At 44.2% G+C, this 19,932-nt stretch overlaps 5 protein-coding genes across 5 annotated transcripts; 2 read left to right on the forward strand and 3 right to left on the reverse strand.

Moving 5' to 3' along the window:
• Positions 1-424: 424 nt before the first annotated feature.
• On the reverse strand, positions 425-2,135 carry BJ212DRAFT_1299881 (uncharacterized protein; the record flags this gene model as incomplete). Its single annotated transcript, XM_041332935.1, has 7 exons — positions 425-714; positions 871-1,260; positions 1,321-1,336; positions 1,394-1,468; positions 1,712-1,799; positions 1,854-1,982; positions 2,044-2,135. The coding sequence occupies 7 exons, from the start codon at positions 2,133-2,135 to the stop codon at positions 425-427; spliced, it is 1,080 nt and encodes a 359-aa protein (XP_041192838.1).
• An 805-nt stretch (positions 2,136-2,940) lies between these two features.
• On the forward strand, positions 2,941-4,054 carry BJ212DRAFT_1447060 (uncharacterized protein; the record flags this gene model as incomplete). Its single annotated transcript, XM_041338351.1, has 6 exons — positions 2,941-3,015; positions 3,094-3,359; positions 3,444-3,481; positions 3,531-3,703; positions 3,752-3,981; positions 4,009-4,054. 6 exons carry the CDS (start codon positions 2,941-2,943, stop codon positions 4,052-4,054), a joined length of 828 nt encoding a protein of 275 aa, XP_041192839.1.
• A 1,255-nt stretch (positions 4,055-5,309) lies between these two features.
• Positions 5,310-5,611, reverse strand: BJ212DRAFT_1239175 (PIN domain-like protein; the record flags this gene model as incomplete). The annotated part of the gene is made up of 2 exons (XM_041329571.1): positions 5,310-5,423; positions 5,480-5,611. Coding segments are annotated over 2 exons (246 nt in total), but the record flags the coding sequence as incomplete, so codon positions are not given.
• Positions 5,612-11,723: 6,112 nt separating this feature from the next.
• BJ212DRAFT_1299884 (uncharacterized protein) lies at positions 11,724-13,550 on the reverse strand (the record flags this gene model as incomplete). The annotated part of the gene is made up of 8 exons (XM_041332936.1): positions 11,724-11,789; positions 11,833-11,928; positions 12,007-12,087; positions 12,141-12,191; positions 12,294-12,668; positions 12,722-12,980; positions 13,032-13,091; positions 13,492-13,550. 8 exons carry the CDS (start codon positions 13,548-13,550, stop codon positions 11,724-11,726), a joined length of 1,047 nt encoding a protein of 348 aa, XP_041192841.1.
• A 3,602-nt stretch (positions 13,551-17,152) lies between these two features.
• BJ212DRAFT_1481109 (uncharacterized protein) lies at positions 17,153-19,664 on the forward strand (the record flags this gene model as incomplete). The annotated part of the gene is made up of 10 exons (XM_041340208.1): positions 17,153-17,178; positions 17,226-17,466; positions 17,520-17,692; positions 17,756-17,861; positions 17,915-18,194; positions 18,262-18,617; positions 18,673-18,744; positions 18,808-18,926; positions 18,978-19,262; positions 19,424-19,664. The coding sequence occupies 10 exons, from the start codon at positions 17,153-17,155 to the stop codon at positions 19,662-19,664; spliced, it is 1,899 nt and encodes a 632-aa protein (XP_041192842.1).
• Between the last annotated feature and the right edge of the window lie 268 nt (positions 19,665-19,932).

Here is a 19,932-nt window from a genome sequence, read left to right on the forward strand (position 1 = left end):
AAAGTATGGATGATGCTATTGAATAAGGAACTGACATTCATAGTCATAGGTAAATGGTGAGCCTGCTAAAATAGGGATGGTGCTCAGTAAGTATGGATGGTGCTTTTGAATATGGAGCTGACATTCATAGTCATAGGTAAATGGTGAGCCTGCTAAAGTAGGGATGGTGCTCAGTGATTAAAGTATGGATGGTGCTGGGCAGAGAGGAAATCAAGGATATCACAGGTGAGTTAGTTCAGTGATGGTCATTTCTTTCTCTGACTGTGCAGACAACTATTAGATGTAATTGATGACATTTGGCACAAGGATATTTGAATACAGAACTGATGTTCATAGTCATAGGTAAACAGCAAGCCTGCTAATAAAGTATGGATGGTGCTCAGTGATTAATACTTGGATGTACTATGTAGGGAGGATTAAACAGTCAAAGTGCTTGAGTAGCACTCAAGATGTCTGGCTGTGTGGTGAGAAGTTCATGCCACTTCTTTGCAACAGCATCATCCTTGCTCAATAGATACATCTTGCTACCTTTGGCATAGCAGAATGCACCCTGAGCCAATGGATGGTTGAGGTCTCCACCAAAAAACATGTGTGCATTATTTGCATCTTGAGCTGCTGCTGAAGTCCACTGCTCCATGATACAGTTAAGGATTTGCTGGTAAGAAAACCTCTTGCCATTTCCATCAATGAACACATGCCAGAATGAAGCAGTGTCTGGATAACGCTGACGCTCCTTGGCAATGAATTAGATTAATCAAGAAAGTGACACTTGCAAATTAAAGTGAGAACATACCTTCCAATTTCCCTACTCAACCCTTAGAGCATCCCAGGCTGTTGTTTTGACCCCCTTCACTCTCTTGTAGAACTCACCCCAGTATTTTACAGGAATTCCACGACCACCCACACAGAGCAAGTTTGAACTCTCCCACTCCTCACACAACCTGTCAATATCCTTTGAAAGGTGAATTGTTGGCAGCTCTGGGACCCATGTTTTGTCATACTTAAACTGTTCATCGCCAAGCAGAGCAATTCCAAGCTTAGCTGAGGGGATGAACTGTTGAGGTATGGCATGAAAATCCAAATGAGGTGAGCTGACTTGCTGACTTGACAGCAGTAGTACTGCAGTAGTTGTATGAGCAGCTGGACCCATGGGCTGTGCTTGGTGAGGAATAACGTAGTTTTCATGAACCAGAGACAGTGCAGAGCAGCAGACCAATGACTTCACATCCATGACATGAGCAGTCGCATTGTTGATACTACCTTCAATGTTGTATATGTTATCTCTGAATGACTGTATATTGTTCTCAACTCTCCACATACAAACAGCAAATGACTCCTACATAAGTCAGCAGGTGGTGAGGTCATGTTTTCTTGAATAACTGACAGAATCTACCTGTTCATGTAGGGAACCAGACCCTGTCAGCTCCAAGTCTGCCAGCACTTCAAGAGTCTGTTGAACTGGTTCTACCTGCATCCATCTGTGTTTTGGAAGTGACGGCACACAACTAAAGTCAGCTGGCATTCCAAATGCTAAGAAGATGGCTGTAGCCTGCCGTAACAGAAGCACAGCAGCAGTGAGCAATACCTTCTTTATGGTTTTCAGCACAGATCTCACCCATGATATGTTTGCAGTGTGATCCTTATCAGTTAGAGCATGTTAAGTGCAGTCTGCACTCTTTTTGCTCTTGTAAGTGAGAGTTGGTGACGCTACCCCAAATGTATCCTCAACCCGCTTGCAGGACAACGTCTTATGAGAGGTATGTTCCCTCCGCTTTTGCTTTAGCTTTGGCTGGAACAAGCTGCAATACTTATGGGTTAACTGGCAGATACTACTTGATTTTGATGGTGCACACCTCAACCATTCCTTCTCATCTTCAGAGAACACTCGAAGGCGCTGCAATACTTCCTTCTGGTTACCACTCACTGGCCTTCCATACTGCTTAAGCTTTCCTTGGATATCGGCCTTTGTCATTCTTTGGGTTCTGTAAGTTCAATTAATGTATCAGTATGCTGTGTACATCTTAGGGGCTCACATCTACTTACACCAGGAATTGGTAGGTAACAATCGGTCTTCCAGGTGTATACTCCTGGCCAAGAATGGGTAGGTGTAGTTCTTCATCACCAGATTCTGGCATTATTTTGCCCAGAGAGTAAGGTGTGTCAAGTAGTAGCTTTCACAGTTAAATGCAAATTGAACCAAAATGTTTCTGCATTATGTCGGAAGCATCCACATGTGAACAAGTCTAAGTTGTCTCACACCTACACTTATCACTTGCTATGTCTCTAGCTCAACTGAAGGGTGCCACTGCTTATCTTGTCAACTCTCAAGGCATTAGTATTGAAGCTGCAGCTGAAGACCAAGATGAGGAGGTAGAATCCCTCCTCAATAGCTTTGATGTTGACAATCAGGCCACCTGTGGCACACTGCACATCAGCACAAATGAAGCTGACACCCTGCCATTGAAACATAAGAGGACAACTGCTGCCATCCTAGCACACCACGACCAACTGTCAGCAAGCCTCAAAACAGCCTCAGCAGGCATCATTGTTGACACCACTCTTTCAGACTATCAGTGGTACATGTCATATTCTTTCTGTAACTCTTATTAAGGCACAGCACAGGTACTGGAACCAGTTCAAGGAATTTTGTGTAACTATAAATAAGGTCATGTCAACTGATGATGTTGACAGCCTCTATCCTGATCTTCCTGCTGACTTTCCCATGTGGATTGCACTCTGGATAATGGACAAGTAAGTCATACTACATGGACATTGTGCTATGCATGACTGACTTGGAGCTCACAGATGTGACGAAAATGATATCTGGACTGGCAAGGAAAAGCTTCCAAATGTCCCACATGCAATATATGGCACCACACAGAAGATGTGAGCTGCTGTGAGCCACAAGTTTGGTTGTGACCACAAGCTTGGCACACAGCCATGGTCAGAACATCTGACAATTGCTGGAAAGTCAATTGGAAACCCATCCTCTCAGTCACAGTCTCACAATACATGGTCAGTCTTCATCGCAGAAAGGACAAGTGTTCCACACATCTCCCTTTGCAGCTCTGAACTAATATTATAAATTTCCAGGTACAGTCTAGTGAAGCAGTCACAAGTGCTCGAGCCATGGATGAAGTGACTATGAAGTGCCTGTGGGATTTTGTCTGGGCAACACCATGCAAGGAGTATGGACCAACATCTTGCAAGCGAAAAGCTGAGAATCCAGCAGAGTGGGCAGGATTCATGATCCACAGTATGCTTCTGCTACTTTATCTGGTTTCGATGATCTGTCTCCTGCACTATGACAAGGCCCTGCAGATTACTTGGGCAGATATCACATTCCAAGTCAAGGATAAGTCAGTTGAAGGAAACTGGCTCGATGCTTCCATGGAACTATTACTCCAGGGCAAGGGCTTCTGACCTGGTGACTTCTACATGAGACTCAAACTGCCATTCAGAAAAACACATCAATACAGAGGTGTGTTTCTTGATGCATGACATATTGCAATTAACTAACAACTGTACAGGGATAGCACCATTCTACATATATGCTGACGAGCAATGTCCATGGATGTGCTTGGTGCAAACATTTGCAGTCTGGTGGATGTTAGCGAGGGAGAGGTGCAAGAATCTTGACGGGTTCATTTTTCAGAAGAAAATTGGTACAGACAGTGTTAGTGTCAATCTGACTGATGGTATGGTGAGTTTGCCATCCTTCTCTTCTTAGCTTGTAATTTACATAACTTAGACTTCCAATGCATTCCTCAAATGTTTCCATAACAAGCTCCTGGATATTGGCGTGGACCTGCATCCTTATGGGACTCACTCCTTCCGACGAGGTGGATGTCAATTCTTATACAAGGTATGCAGATGGGACATCAGGGACATCTGTGATTGGGGAGGATGGGCTGAAAACTTTGACAATCCAGGTATAATATTCAAGTACCTGCCATCATGGAATAACAATCCTTGGGAGAAGTGAGAGCACTATATGAATCCTAACAGGCCAATGAAGGACCCTTGCCATGCTTGTGGTAGAACCTGTCATTGAGCTTAAGACTATACTAATACACAGTAGATTTCAATGAATTGGAGAGTAGATAAATGACAAATGGTCAGAGAGTAAGGTCAATGATTTTGGTGTCCCCACTTTCACCTGTGAGATCAATAGTACCGCCTGCCATGTCCCCTTCATCTAGTGTGAGGTCGATGATATCCACAGAAGATGTGGTAGCCAAGGAGGCAGTGGGAGTAGATGGTTGGGAAGCATGGCCCTGGTGTGGTCTGAGGCCAATTGAATCATTCACATGAGTATTTGAAGGTCCTGGAGACAGTGGGACCATCGTTTGTACCCAGCAGTTGTAGATCCAGTCTGCAAGCCACACCTGAAGATACTTGCTTTTAGATGTCTCATTGACCCAAGTAGTAGAGCTTCCAGCCAGTCCTTTGAGCAGCTGGAGTGTGGCTTGCTCCAGATTGTAGATAGGTACATCATTATCATGTCCTGCAACCCCTGCAACAACTTTCTTTGGGCACCTGGCACAGCATTGGAACATGGCCCTTGTGTAGCAAGAGGCGAGATCAATCTGCACACAGTATGTATCAGCATGGCAAGTAGTGTAGAATGACCATGAAAACAGACCTTGTCACTTGTTAGTGAGGTCCTTGAGCACTTCATGTAAGACGATGATGGGCCAGATGGTAGAACAAAAGGTACTGACAAGTTTTGTTAGCTCCCAGCCCAGGAGTTGTTAGATAATCAAGGCCAGTGGAGCAAGGTTGGGTGGGGTGGGAGATTGCACAACAGGTTACTCTGCAACTGGTGTGACAGCAGGTTGTGTGTATAGATTGATGACACAAGGATCAGGAAATGACTTAGCAAGCAAGCAGGCCAGTGCAGGGTGACCTTGACCTATTTCCCCTGTGGGATCATCAGTAAGGTGATACCAAGTAGCATCTTGCCACTGCTTCAGGGTCTGATCTAGTGGGATGTTGTCATGCACTAACATGCTGGTGTTCATGCAGCAAACGAGACTGAGAGCAGTTTCAGGGCCATAGCCAGCAAGACCATTCTGATAAAGATGTTAGTGAGAAAAGTGTCTGTAGGATAGTTGACCTGCCATATCATAGTCACCACCACGGCAGATGGCCATTGTCACAAATGCATTACCAGTAAGGCAGGGTTCTATATGTTCTTGGATAGCACTCATGGTGTACATCTTGATAGTTGCATTAGGTGATAACGTCAAGCTGATAAACACCCTGCTTAGTAAAAGCTGCCTGCACAAAAAACAAAAAACTTACTTTCAAAGGACTGTCTTAGTTCCAAAGACAAAGACATCACTGTCATCAGTCATGACAGCATCGACAATCCCTGCATCATTCATCAAGGCTAGCTGCACTTTAGCTTCCCCTGCAGCCTGGGACAGCAGAAAACTTCATCAACAGCAAATAGGAGGAAAGAAAAAGGATGCACAGTGATCCATTGTGTGTTGAAGGCATCCAGGATACATTGTGTGGGCTTGACCATCCAATGGTCTCTTGTAGACACACAGAGCCCTCTTTTGACCTCTGGCCGCTGGTTGCCATCATAACAGAAGATGAGTTGCACCAGGAACCATGCAAGCCAACCCAGGTGAAATAAAAAGGTCTGGAGGGCAGGGTCCATTCCAGTCTGAGCGTGCGCATGGTGCCATTTTCCTTGCTAACATTGTTCAAACCATCCACTGCATAGACAGCAGGGAGAATTTTTAGCATCAAACACAGACACACCCAACAATGTGGTCACTAACCTTGCATCAATGCCCATGACATAGGGAAAGTGAGGGGCAGGTCCCATGTATCGATCTGAGAGGGCAAGGGACATGATGGGTACTGTCATTGCAGCAGGCTCGAGCACCTGTGAAGCCAGGGCATGAGGTCTCAATCAAGCAAAATAGGGTGCACATACTACATACCTCCCATAGATGATTGACACCCATTATGGTGCCAGAGAAGGACAAGCTGCTGCTGCTGCATTTCTGAGAGAGATGGTTGTGTGCTGGGGCTGTGAATGTGATGGTGATGAGAGGAGGAGGACAAGAAGAGGAGGATGTGGTAGTGTATACCTGTATTATAAATTGAGTGGCCATACGGCAGCTGCTGCCTTGACTGCAAAGCTGGGGACTGTCAATTTGCAGTCTATCAGCCTGATGGTCACATTTTTCACAGAGGGAAAGACAGGTACTCACCAAAACCTCAGCACTGTCCAGACAGTAGATTGACAGTCTGACATGGGAAATTTGCAGTCAGTTCAGCATCTTCCCAGATGGTTGGACTTTAGCTCACCAAGGATCTCCCACCTCACCCAGCAGTGGCTCAAGCTTGTCAGCATCTCAAAAATGCTTTATTTTTTTCATCTATGACGTCAAGCACTTGTCCCATGTCCACCCACTGCCTCTTCTCCATTTCCAAGCATCTTCCTGGGGTCATGTCCTCCTCTGTTTGGGTGGCCTTTCTCAGTTTGGGTGGCATGTGGCATGGTGCCAGATTGGTCAGCCTGTGCATGACCATTAATTTGACCATGATCAGTCCTTCTTCTGAGGTTGCTGTTGACAAATTTGCTTTGCACAAGCCTGCCTTCTTTAAATCTTTTTCTGTTGTTGCATGTCTGTCAGATTTTCTAGTCCTTAAGCTGTGTTTCATCAGTTTCTGATGATAATCCATGTAAATCATGGCTTGGTACAGCCCTTTGTTGTGCTTTGCAGGTGTGGACACCTACTGTCTAGCTTAGCCTTCTAGGCATAATGTGATGTAAATGAGGGGGCTGCTGTTTGATGTGTGCTTGCTGGTGAACATGTTGTCTTTGGTGTTTTACTTGCAACCAAATATGCTATTTTGGATGGCTAAGGCTTCTTCACTAAGGTGCAACTGAGAGACTGCAAGCTGAGGTAAATGCTAATGCAATGTAATTGGCAAGGTTCAAATGTTCTCTGTTCACCACATTGGAGCAGGGGCCAGGGGACTAGGCCTAGAGCAAAGCAGACAAGTGATGATGATGATAATGTACACTATGAACAGCGTGGAACCTATGCTGCTTGCTGACTAAGCTATGGAAAAAGCCAACAGGCTCTTGGTATGCGACTCCTGCATCAGTGAATTCAACAGTCCTTGAGATTGTAGCCATGTGAACTATAGAATAAAAAAATTCTTCTCCCCCTAAATATGCCTGTTTATACTCCGAGATACTATTGCTGTGGGTACATAGCCATGAATGCCAGCAAATGTAAACTACAATGAGTAGTTCAAAACAACAAAACAATGTTGTATCATCGCCCCCAGTAAGGATTGTTAGTGTATTTGTATTGAACTTGTTGGGTGCTTTCATTTCTCTTATAAATGTTTTGAACCACAAGGCTATTGAAGCCTTTCTCCTGGAAAGTGTCTTTGACATTTTCCATCAACTCCAGATAAGCATGGGAGTTTGTGGCAAGGTCACAACATCACACATCATGGCCAGTGAGGGATGATAGTGAAAATGTGTCCCATTTGTTGAGTAAGCTCATTCTCCTTGACTAAATATTGAAACTAAAAGGGTATTTATGCCACGAAAAGTTGAGTTGAGCTATGGTATACCTGCAAATCTCGACTACAACCAAAGAGTTCATACAAAATTTGTCACACTACTCAATCACAGCTAGCACACCTGTACCTAACATCCTTTACTACTCTCCTCAAACTGACATAATAGAAATACATGATCATTGATATATTCCAATATAATGGCCGTTTATCAAAGGCTCTCATTATCCATACACGTCAAATTTAGCTAAACCTCAATAGATATGCATGGAATGCAACATGGAGCAAAGGGCGACAGAAAGTCATAGAATACAAATGTCGCAAGTTGGTCAAAAGCTTGAGCTTGAAGCTTCCATGTGTTCCATGGTGATTTGCAAATTGCGGGCCAAGGCAGTTCACACATCACGTGGCTTATGTTAAAGTCAGTCTTCTATCATTTTCGGCTTCATTGTCACGAACTCACGGTGCACTGGTATATGTAAAGGAACAGCAATGAAGCTTTGAAGACCATCGGAAATAGCAACAATTATATCAGCATGCACTGACAGAAGGAATAATCACAGACTTAGTTTAGGTGCCACTGGCAGACTTCAAAAGCAAACTATGAAAAGGTATTAGCTCGCTGATTGAACGTGAGTGTGAGGTCATAGTAGTAGTACATGTCACTGGTACTATATAACAAGATGTACTAGTACCCTTCAAGTCCATCTCCTGAACTTGAATGCTGGTCAAGTTCAATATCTAGTAGTGGGTGCTGCATTCATGTAAATCAAAGAACTTGTCACCAAAAGTATATGCTAGTCCTACATGCTCTGATCTGGATGGCATAGTAGAGTGTACATTAGTAGTACTAGCCTCAGACAGGTGCACAGTCGAAGGTGGGGTGATATTTGGCTCAGCTCATGGAAAGATAAGCTCCTTGAGGGGAAAAGGTATAGAAATAGGTGTGGAGTAGTCTGGTGTTGGAAGACCGTGTGGCCCCACCATCACCAAATCTTGACTGGTTTGCAGGAGCAACAAACCAGAGGTCCATGCATGCAGTAGTTCCTTGGATATGGTTCATGAATGGTCCTCCATTGGAAGATGATAGCTTATCACATTTGCGGGTGCTGCCAGACCCATCAAACAATGGAGGGCACTACTGAAAAAGTGTGAGCATGACACTCAGGTCCAATGTAGTGAGAATTACTCACATGCTTCTTTGGTGCACATTCAACATACATGCTTCCATTGCAGGCCCATGGGTGGGAGACGACAATGCCAGCAACATTGCTTCATTGACTGCGTCCCGCTCATCAGCATATGGGTTTGGTGAGAAGTGAAGGGGGGTTCCTGGCAGTGACATTTGTCCACTTACAGCACGTCAGGTTGCTAAACTCGCCTGGAAATCATACGTTAACATATGAAAACTAAAATTTTAGTCAGCCACTTACTGAGACCGCCTATTCTGACAACAACTTCTGAGGAGTTTCGAGCTTGAGTCTCTTCCAACACTGGGTTTGCGAACAGGTGCATGAAAACAGACATATCAGTGAGTTCCTGACCATGAAGGTAATGGGCGAAGTGTGAAGTTGAATCAAACAATGAATTATGATGACGATCCCTGAAAGCCTGACACTCCAAGTTCGACAAACCAGAGTCCAATAGAGGTTGAACATCAAAATAATCAACAAGATTCTCCGAGGTTCTTGAGAGTCATCGACGGTTGAGCAAGAGGGTCTTGTAGATGATTTCTATAACCCTGGGTGATGTTTCTAACTCTGGTGTTTGTGAATGAGTGCAGTCACAATCTGGGATGGCAATCAGTAGTATGTACCACATCGGAACTTCAGGTTGGCCTGCTTGATGATGTTTGTGATATAGTCAACTGCAACTATCTTTTCTGTGGAGGTGATATCTCAAAGCCAGCCCGTAGTCATGACTGAGTTAAGAATCATGTGCCTTTCCACCCATGTGAGGGTGACTTGTTCAGTTGAGCTAAAATCCTTGAACCATGTTCTATATGTGATCATATTAGTAACGCCAGCTGATGTCAGTGATGCAGAATCAGAGTACCTTCCACCATAAGCAACATGGAAGCTGCTAGTGCCACAGGCATAAGGAGAGATGCAATGCAATAAACCTGAGATGGGAGGCTGCACAGCTGACCACCATCTGGTGCAGCTCAAGAGATCATCACTTGGGGCACATGAGAAAGCTTGGAACGACATAATGGTGGGCTTAGACTTGGAGGAAGAAAGAGCTTGAAAAGACATGTTAAATAGTGGGATATCAGTAGATCAGCTGATATATATATAAACGATATACAGTGGCTCAAAAAACTGTCCACATGTTTTTGCATTTTTTACTATTTACAATGTTGTGTGAGAATACAAAAGACCTCAGTGACATGCTGGTACCATATTGTAGTGCTGCTTCAGGGCTTTGGATTGAGCACCACATCGTGAGAATCAGAGGAGATATGGTGGATATACAAGGCTTACAAAATCATGACTCATGCGGACAGTTTTTTGAGCACATATTAAAACTATATAAATCATCATTTATGACACCATAACAATCATGCCACCATTAAATAAATTATAAAGTGGTGTCATTATGTCATTTTAAAACCATATCTAACTATACAAACCAAAAATTTCCATATGTCATGGTTATATTCACCATGAAAGCCACCCCCCCTGCTCAAAGGGATAATATCCTCTCTCTTTCCTATTCTGGCCTCTCTGCTTGTCAAATTTCCTCTAGAACTGGAGTATCCAAGTCCACTGTGGCCAAGTTCATCAAAGAAAGTCACACAGACAAGGAAGATTTCTGTGAAGGGCATCCATCCAAGCTCACCTCTACTGATAGGAGGGCTATTATTCAACATATCACTACAGGAAAGGCTGATAATGCTGTCCAGGTCACCTATTACATCAATTCCACCATCACATTCCCTGTCTCTTCACACACTGTGAGAAACATTCTCAAGACAGCTCATCTCAGGTCAGTAACAAGGAAGAAAAGGCTCTCCTTTCTATCACACATAAACAGAGATGACTAACCTTTGCCTTAGCCCATCAGAATTGGATTACATGGACTGGAAGCATGTTATATGATCATATAAGACCACAATAAATAGGATTGGGTCAGATGGCAAGGTATATATGTGAAACAAGAAGGGTGCTAGTCCTCTCTGCATATGTGTGATAGAGAGGAGAGCCTTTTCTTCCTTGTTACTGACCTGAGATGAGCTGTCTTGAGAATGTTTCTCACAGTGTGTGAAGAGACAGGGAATGTGATGGTGGAATTGATGTAATAGGTGACCTGGACAGCATTATCAGCCTTTCCTGTAGTGATATGTTGAATAATAGCCCTCCTATCAGTAGAGGTGAGCTTGGATGGATGCCCTTCACAGAAATCTTCCTTGTCTGTGTGACTTTCTTTGATGAACTTGGCCACAGTGGACTTGGATACTCCAGTTCTAGAGGAAATTTGACAAGCAGAGAGGCCAGAATAGGAAAGAGAGAGGATATTATCCCTTTGAGCAGGGGGGGTGGCTTTCATGGTGAATATAACCATGACATATGGAAATTTTTGGTTTGTATAGTTAGATATGGTTTTAAAATGACATAATGACACCACTTTATAATTTATTTAATGGTGGCATGATTGTTATGGTGTCATAAATGATGATTTATATAGTTTTAATATGTGCTCAAAAAACTGTCCGCATGAGTCATGATTTTGTAAGCCTTGTATATCCACCATATCTCCTCTGATTCTCACGATGTGGTGCTCAATCCAAAGCCCTGAAGCAGCACTACAATATGGTACCAGCATGTCACTGAGGTCTTTTGTATTCTCACACAACATTGTAAATAGTAAAAAATGCAAAAACATGTGGACAGTTTTTTGAGCCACTGTATGGCTGCACTATCATGAAATCATCAAACACTGGTCCAAGATGAGAAGGTCAACAACGTTGAGCTGAGGTGTGCCTGGGACTTCACATGTCAGGTGGACCTCATGCAAACTTACCAGAAACCTGGCTATCATGATAGGGGAATGATGTTAGCCTGAAGGCATCCAGGCGCTGTTGATGGTAATTACTGCCAAACATAAGTTTTATGCACCAACCTCCATTACAACTCAATATGATGATAGTGACAGTAGGATCATGATCTCCCCTGGATCTCCAAATCATCTTCAGTGACTCGTCTAGTAGAAAATATCTGGGGCCTCTGTATTCAATAAGATTTCCAATGAATTATGCACTTGACTCACTGGGGGTATCTGAAACTCTATGATGTGAACAGTTAATGGTACTACTAGTAGTAGGGGCAGAATGATGATGGGAAGACATGGCCTACCCGGCCAGAACTGCGTGCTAGTATTTCAAAGTTAAAGTTAATTGTTGAACACAAAACTGAAGCAATGATACCAAATATGGCAGCTCACCTTCAACGACATTGCACAACTAGTTACTTCTTCAAACCCTTGTAGTAGCTTTGGACCTTGTGAAAAACCGCCAAGAGGCAACTGAAGTGCAATGTGAGGCAAACAAGACATTTAGGCAAGAACTGAGCACTGACTTGCCAGAAATGGTAGTAACAGCAGACAGTGGCCAGGCTATGTGCACTCCCCTATTGAATAATTCAGGATTTAAAAATACAAACTTGATTGGTAAAACATACATAGTTATGAAATATAGGTAAGCAGGATTATTCCACATCTGACATACAAACTGAATCACAATGAGATTCAGCCTGAGATGGAGCTTGCCTGGGCTTATCTGAGTCCAAGTCATTGGAGGAACTTTCACACCAAGGCCCATTATCGCCAGGGTCAAATCTACAACCATTCTTGCCTATCACCCCAACTCCTGCATCCTGTAGGGTGTTGTGGATAGAACCAATCTGCACATCAACCACCTTCAAATGTGCCTGGGCCAAGTCCTGTTCATCCCCTAGGATGGACTTCATGAGATCTAGTTCATGGGAGCAAAGACATTGATACCACATTCTTGCGGTGATAGACCAGCAAGTGATACATGAAAGTTCGAGCATGCGTTCATTGACCAAGATTGCAACATCTGGCGACAGCACAGAGGTTTGGTTCCACTTTTGAAAAAAAAAAATGAATATTGGAATGTCTGAAATTCCAATGAATGTACCATAGTTTGGAGGGTCTTGAATTTTTTTGTAGGTGGGACTGAGTCCTCATCATTGATGTCACCTTGAAATAAGCTATATGGAATGGTGCGCTTCCAGCGACCACTGTTACCCAAGGTCTTCCTTGGCACTGTCATGCTAAACTCATGAATTTGAAGGGCAGGACCATTGGTAGCAGTTTTTGTGTGTGATGCCATAGGAGAGCTACATTTGAGAGGGGAACTACTGGGTGCCACAGATGTAGGTGGTGTGGATGCCGACCTACAAAATGTAGTGAGTGGGGGTGCACTGTCCGTCATTGAGTTAACAAACCTGGGCCTTTTAGGACCTCGTCTTGAATCTGAAGAGCTGCTCATCAGGAATATCTTAATGCTGTTGTGGTGTATCAGGTTGTGAGAACCTCAAAGAAGGAATCAGAGGGATGGAATAGTCGGCAACATCTGAACTTCCTGCATGAGAAGCAAGCACTCGTATCAGAATCTCAAAAGTCAAGTGTTAATATTAATTGGAGGTACTCAAATTATCATAGTCCTCACCCTAGGGAATGACCTCGGATATGTTAACCCTAACTCAGTATTAGACTCCTTGAGGTCTATACTCATCCAAGTGAAAGTAGTAGCCTTGAAAGTGCAGGACTCGTTCATCCACCGGTTTACGATATCGGTTGCGCAAAAAGTCATTCAAACAACTTTTCAATCGCCAGAATCTACAAACTGCGGAATGGTCAGACTCAGAACACGACCATGGAGACTACTCACGTCAATGGTCGAACTTTGAGTCCGAGTCCCACTTCATCTTACCAATAACCAATACTAAGGGAATTGTGGTCATGGTGAGTCATCCTGTGGCTTGATGGGCTTTCAAATACTCACTAGCTGACAGTAGTAGGCACAGCCTCGAGTTGTATTAATAGTAGTACATTGCCACAGTTCTTGGGGAGTTCAAGTCGATTTGGGTGCACCAGAACCATTGACTTGGGAGTATCGTGACTGTGCTTGGAACATTTTTTCATGCACTGCCCGTAGGCAGTGAGGAACACAGTTAATGCAGAGGCTTCAAGGCAGGACTATTGTGATATCATTCCTCAGGAATCACGACTGCAGCATGATAGAATGTCATAGCCTGAGCATTACCGACTTGTCACCACTACCATAACTGCACTGGCAGTACAAAACAAGTAAGTCCCAGTGAGCTCAAAACTATTTTTCAATCAGACCTTAGCTAGCACTAATACCAACTTTGAAGAACCATAAACAACATTGCATCTAAGAGACTTGACCAACTACTACCACTGCTGCTGCCTCAGAGTTGAAGCTAGCTGCATCATCGAGTTGCTAGCAACTCCAAAGGGCAATGTGTCTGGGCCTCGCAGGATCTCTTTGGATTGTCGCCGTCCTCTCAAGCTTGTTTATATTTATGGTGTCGTGTGGTTCTATAGGTTGCTCTTGGGAAAAGGCAACAGATGCACATGGGCTCAGCAGGCACCACACTTCATGTCATTTCTACAAGAAGTCTAGCTTGCTTGCAACTCAACAAAGATGGGAATGTGCCAAAGAGTCTGTTGCTGCAAATTTGGCTCTCAACTGTGACCTGCCATGGCCATTTGTGAACCCTTCACATGTAAGTGATCCTATTAGCTGCTGTGGTCATTCTTAACTCACACAAACTTCAACATCAGAGAATTGGCCTGTTATATCCCATATGCCAGACATAGATCCCATCATATTCCCACGCTTTCCGGACCTGTTTCCGGACCCCATATCCAACTCATTCCTGGATCCCCTATCCTGTCCACCCTATGCACATTCCATCCAGCAAGACATCTGGACTTTACCTCCTCTCAGATTCCAGACTACATCCACCACCTCACATATCTCAGTCCTGTTTCCACCCTGCCTTCTGGATCCCCAGATCTCCGGACCTCCGGATATTAACTGTACTATCTCCAGGCCTATTCCCACCCTCTGTCCAAGATCCTGCGCCTATCCCCATTTAGGCATCTCCGCCTTTCTGGTTCTTGGTTATCTCTGTTTCCATCTTGCTGATTGATCCTTGTACTAGTTTCATCTCCGAGTTCATTTACATATGTTCTGTCTTACTTACCAATGTGTTTCCGCATGCTCGTACATAGCCTTACTCCTTTGCTTACTGATCCTCTCAGGTAGCCTCTAGTATATAACCCCTGTACAACTACAGTAGAGTCCTCAGTCTGAATATCATCTTAGTTCTTGCTCTCTCATCTTAGATCCTGTTCTACTTGCCAATCATCTTCCAGACTTCAGTCCATCTGAGTCTCATCCTTTTCCATAAGGCCTAGGGATGGACTCCCTAGGCCGGAATTCTGGACCTTTGGATTTGTCCCCTATGTCTCTGTCCCAAGTCTAGGGATTGCTTCCCTAGACTGGAGTCTTGCCTTTCCGGCACTTACCCTCTTTCCGGACTTAGGTCCACTTCCTGTCCCTCCGACTCTACCTTAGGGTAGTCTACCTCTGCTTGCTTCTGCATTGGACTTCGTCCGATGTAGCCCCTATTCCTTCTGGACCTCCTGTCCTCCATACCTTCGGATGTTCCGCCCTCCGTACCTCTGGATGTTCCATCCTCTGTACCTTCGGACATTCCGTCCTCCATACTCCAGACCTCCGGACATCCTGTCCTCCTGTCCTCTGGACCTCCTATCCTTCCATCCTGTTTTCCTGTAGAAGTATTACCTTGCAGTGGGAAACTCTCCTGAGCATTTCCTGCATTCCTCTGGACATTTCCCACGCTCCTCCGGAAGTCCTCCCACACTCTCCACCAGAGTAGCCAGCCTCTGGACTTCGTCGGACCATCATCGGACTTCCTCTGAAATGAAGGGCACATACTCGGGTAAGGGGCACAGTGTATGAGCTGAGGCCAAGCCCCTCTGAGTCAGTCTCTCTCTCCTTTGAGCATGGTTCTTAACATGGCCATCTGAAACCAATTGCTGCTTACCGGTCACTGGCAGAGGAGAGGAGAGGGTCTGCTTCTCACATATTTGATACACCTGAACCCAGTCTTGCAGACCCCCAGCACTGCATCAAAACAGATGTCCCACAAAACGATAACGACATTGAGATGAATATTGACATAGATACCTCTGGTTCATATGATTTTGAATAGCAGTCATAGCTTTCTAATCACTTTACTCATTCAGATGAATGGGCATGCCCTGTCAGATGAATCCCAAGGCATTATGTTAACATCAATCGCTCCGAAGAGGATCTCAATATCTCTGATAATGCTGACAATCACAATGCATTGACTCAAAATTCTGGTACCCTTCCAGCTCAAGCTAGGATCCAATGCCTTCTTCTAACACTCACAGATACACTTCAGACCACCTTTAATTCATTTGGTATCTGCAGACTTTACCCTCATCACCCTTCTTTTGAGCTGGATAAATTCATTTCATCCTTGTTACTTGCAAGGACATGTCCCAATGCTGCTGAAGGCAGTGATTCTCCACCGCAGGTCTATGCTCCCCCATATCCTTTTGCAAATATGATGATCTATCAGCTCATCTCCTGGATGAATTCTGGTAGCAGTCAAGTATCGGAATCTAAAGTTGTGTCCCTCATCAAGGACATAATGCTGGCAAAGGATTTTGACCCTGAACACCTTCAGGGGTTCTCAGTAAGGCAGAGCTTGTGAGAATTAGATGAAGACGAGAGTGGGAAGAGAATCAATTTTCTGGATGACTGGATTGAGATGTCTGTCACTATCAACATTCCAATGAAGGCAAAAGGGGATAGTCCCAGGCCTTATACCATTCCCAGGTTTCACTACTGCCCTCTGGTTGATGTTATCTGTGGGGCATTCAGAGATGCTCAAGCAGCAGCATTTCATCTCATGCCCTTCAAACATCTGTGGAAGGGCCCTCTGGACGGACACAAAGAGTGGATATATGATGAACTTTACACCTCAGATGTCTGGTTGGAAGTGCAGGACAGTATTCACAAGCAACCAAAGGAGCCTGGCTGTTCATTGGAATGGGTCATCACAGGGCTAATGCTCTTTTCCGATGCAACACACCTGGTGAACTTCAGAACCGCAAAAGCTTGGCCACTCTATGTGTACTTCGGAAATCTAACAAAATATATATGTTCATCACCAATATCAGGAGTGTGTCACCTCATCAGATTCTTGCCATCAGTGGGTATTTTGATTGCATGTCCTTGGTTGACGTGGACATTGACTCTTCTCATCAGCTCCCTGATAAAATCAAAGATGTTATCAGTAGCTTGCCTTGAGTATCAAAAACAGGCATGGCCTCCATCCACACCTACTGCCATAGGGAGTTATTCCATGTGTGCTGGGAAATATTACTGGATGAAGATTTTGTTTATGCATATCGACACGGTCTTGTTCTGAAATGCGCTGATGGAGTGATGCAGAGAATATACCCTCACATCTTCATGTATTCTGCCAATTATCTGGAGAAGTATGTTTTTATTGCGCTAGTTAAAAACATGGCTCATAGATCTCCAGGGTTCTAATTGCAACCATAAAAGATATGGGTTCATGCCTGTGCCCTCGCTGCCTCGTACCAAAAGGCTTGTTTGACTATCTTGGTCTTGTGAAGGATATGAGAAGCCGCCTTACCAACCTTCAAGTATATGCCATGGCCAAGGTTATCAAAGCTCGTGAGTTTATCTATCAACTGGGAAATATTGTAGATGGTGCCAAGGTTGAAGACGCCCTCAGAGAGGGCTCCTGGGTGCCTACTCTGGTAAATGAGACTGGTTCCATAGTGGGATGATTAGCTCAAACCAGTGTTCCCAGAATCAGTTCATTAATAAACTCGGACCGCTCAGCCTTGATCCATTTCATATGCTCGTTGTTGACATTATGCACGAGTGTGAATTGGGGACCTGGAAAGCTTTATTTATGCACCTTTTGAGGCTTCTTTATGCCCTTCCTGGAGGTGCTCAAGCTATTGTGACCCTTGACACCAGGTATGAAGAATGTGTATGGAGTGTTATTGCCTGCTAACCATTGCCAACTCATTCCAACCCTAGATTTCGTCAAGTTCCAACATATGGTAATGGAGTGATATACAAATTTTCCATCAACACCTCCAAGATGAAAAAGTTGGCTGCCCATGATTTTGAAGACATATTACAGGTACAGGTTCAGTTTTGTGAATTTTATATTATGCTCGCTAACATACCTACCAGTGTGCTATTCCAGTTTTTGAAGGGCTGTTTCCTCCTGACCACGATGCAGCTATCCAGTCTCTTCTCTATCAATTTGTGCAATGGCATGCACTCACAAAACTCAGGTTACACTGCAACTCCACCTTGGTTTTTCTTGACGAAATCTTCAAGAAACTCTCTCGAAATTTGTGGAAGTTTCAGGCTCACACTTGCACTGCCTTTAACACAACAGAGCTACCAAAGGAGAAAGCAAAATGGTTGGCAAAACACTCCGAAACTGGTAATGCTCCTCCAGAATCAAGTAAGGTCAGGGGGAAGAAGTTCAATTTAAAAACTTATAAGTTTCATGCCATGGGAGACTATGTTAGAACTATCAGATTCTTTGGAACTGCTGACTCCTTTACCACCCAAATCATGTGTATCGACTGCATTCCATGAATTCAAACCTGAAGTCTTTGCACAGGGAGAACTTGCACACCGAGCTCTAAAGGCTTTCTATCCACTCACCAACAAGCTTGACACCCCCGTGCAGTTAGCTAAACACGAGTGCAGGCGTCATGTGCTACAGCGGGTTGCAGAAGTGGGGGGTACATCCCCTTCTATCAGTCTATCTCCAGTGGATGCACCCTCCTCTGGAAAGCATCACCATATTGCGGTCAGTCAGAACAATACAGTCCCTCTATTCACACTCCTTCAAGAGCACACTGATAATCTGGCTCTCAAGGTAGCAGTAATATTGCATTTGTTTGAAATGCATTGTACTCATGAGTGGATTCCAGAATTTTATACCAAAACTTAAAGATCACCTTTTGTATAGGCTGCGCAAGCTCGATATCAGCTACTGCAACCACGTGTTTACAGACGAAGAGTGAAACTTGGTCATTATTCCTAACAACACAATCTATGCTGTTCAGACGATGCAAGTACATTACACTACATATGACATGAGGCACGAGTATGACACAATCAACCCCAGAACACATGGTGACATCATGGTACTCTTGGGAGAGACTGCACCTAACCACCCATATTGGTATGCCCACATGTTGGTTATCTATCATATGGAAATGTGGCTCAACAACAGGGGCACACCTGTGAAGCATCACCTAGAGGTCCTTTGGGTTAGATGGTTGGCCCTGCTGAGGAACCATAAATCTGGTATGAAATGTGCTCATCTTCCAAGGGTGGCCTTTGTGGATGAGTCGGACACAGACACATTTGGATTTCTTGATCCAGGGCAGGTCATTCAAGGAGCGCATCTGATCCCAGCCTTCAATTTGGGGCGTGGTGTTAGTTCGCTTCGAGGTGGGAAGTCATTGGCACGTCCAGATGGAGCTCTAGATGACTGGGAGGTGTATTGTGTTGGCATGTGAGTGTGAATACTCATCTATGCCGCAGTCCTGCTCCTAACCGCTACATAAGTTTCGTAGATTGAGATATGTTTATGTGGTATACACAGTTGGGTGTGGGATACCCAGCAATGTTGTGCATGATAGCTAGAGACTCTCTCAGAAATGAATCACCATCCAGCATTGTGGACGCTGTAGACAACAGTAACAGTGTCGTGCTCCAGGGGGATGTTGGTTACAGAGAGGATAGTGACAGTGAGGGCTATGAAGGATACGATGATGAGAAGGAAGCAAGCGATGAAGAGTTTAGCAATGAGGAACTGGAAGAGGAATGGGAAGATGAGGGAAGTGAAATTGAAGATGGCTGTGAAGAGGATGGGCATGAGATTGAGGATGAGTTCAATGACTTGCCATCTTTTTAAATTCCCTATTAATGCGATACACATTATTCAAAGCTTAAGCTTCTCATTCTCCTCAGAAACATTTATGTGTATATCATGATATCAGCCTGACTCTACTAGTATGAAGTCCTAGCTAGTACTAAGTACCATACTCAGAATGTGTTTATTGGTAGGTGTCACATGATCCACACCATACCCCACCACATGATGCTTCCCCAGCACTCATCACACTCATGACTGACCATGATGTTTTGAACACCAGCTTGAGGAAGGTGTTGCCATAGCCTGA

Source organism: Suillus subaureus, assembly GCF_016647635.1.
Source record: "Suillus subaureus strain MN1 chromosome Unknown BJ212scaffold_17, whole genome shotgun sequence".
NCBI lineage: Eukaryota > Fungi > Basidiomycota > Agaricomycetes > Boletales > Suillaceae > Suillus > Suillus subaureus.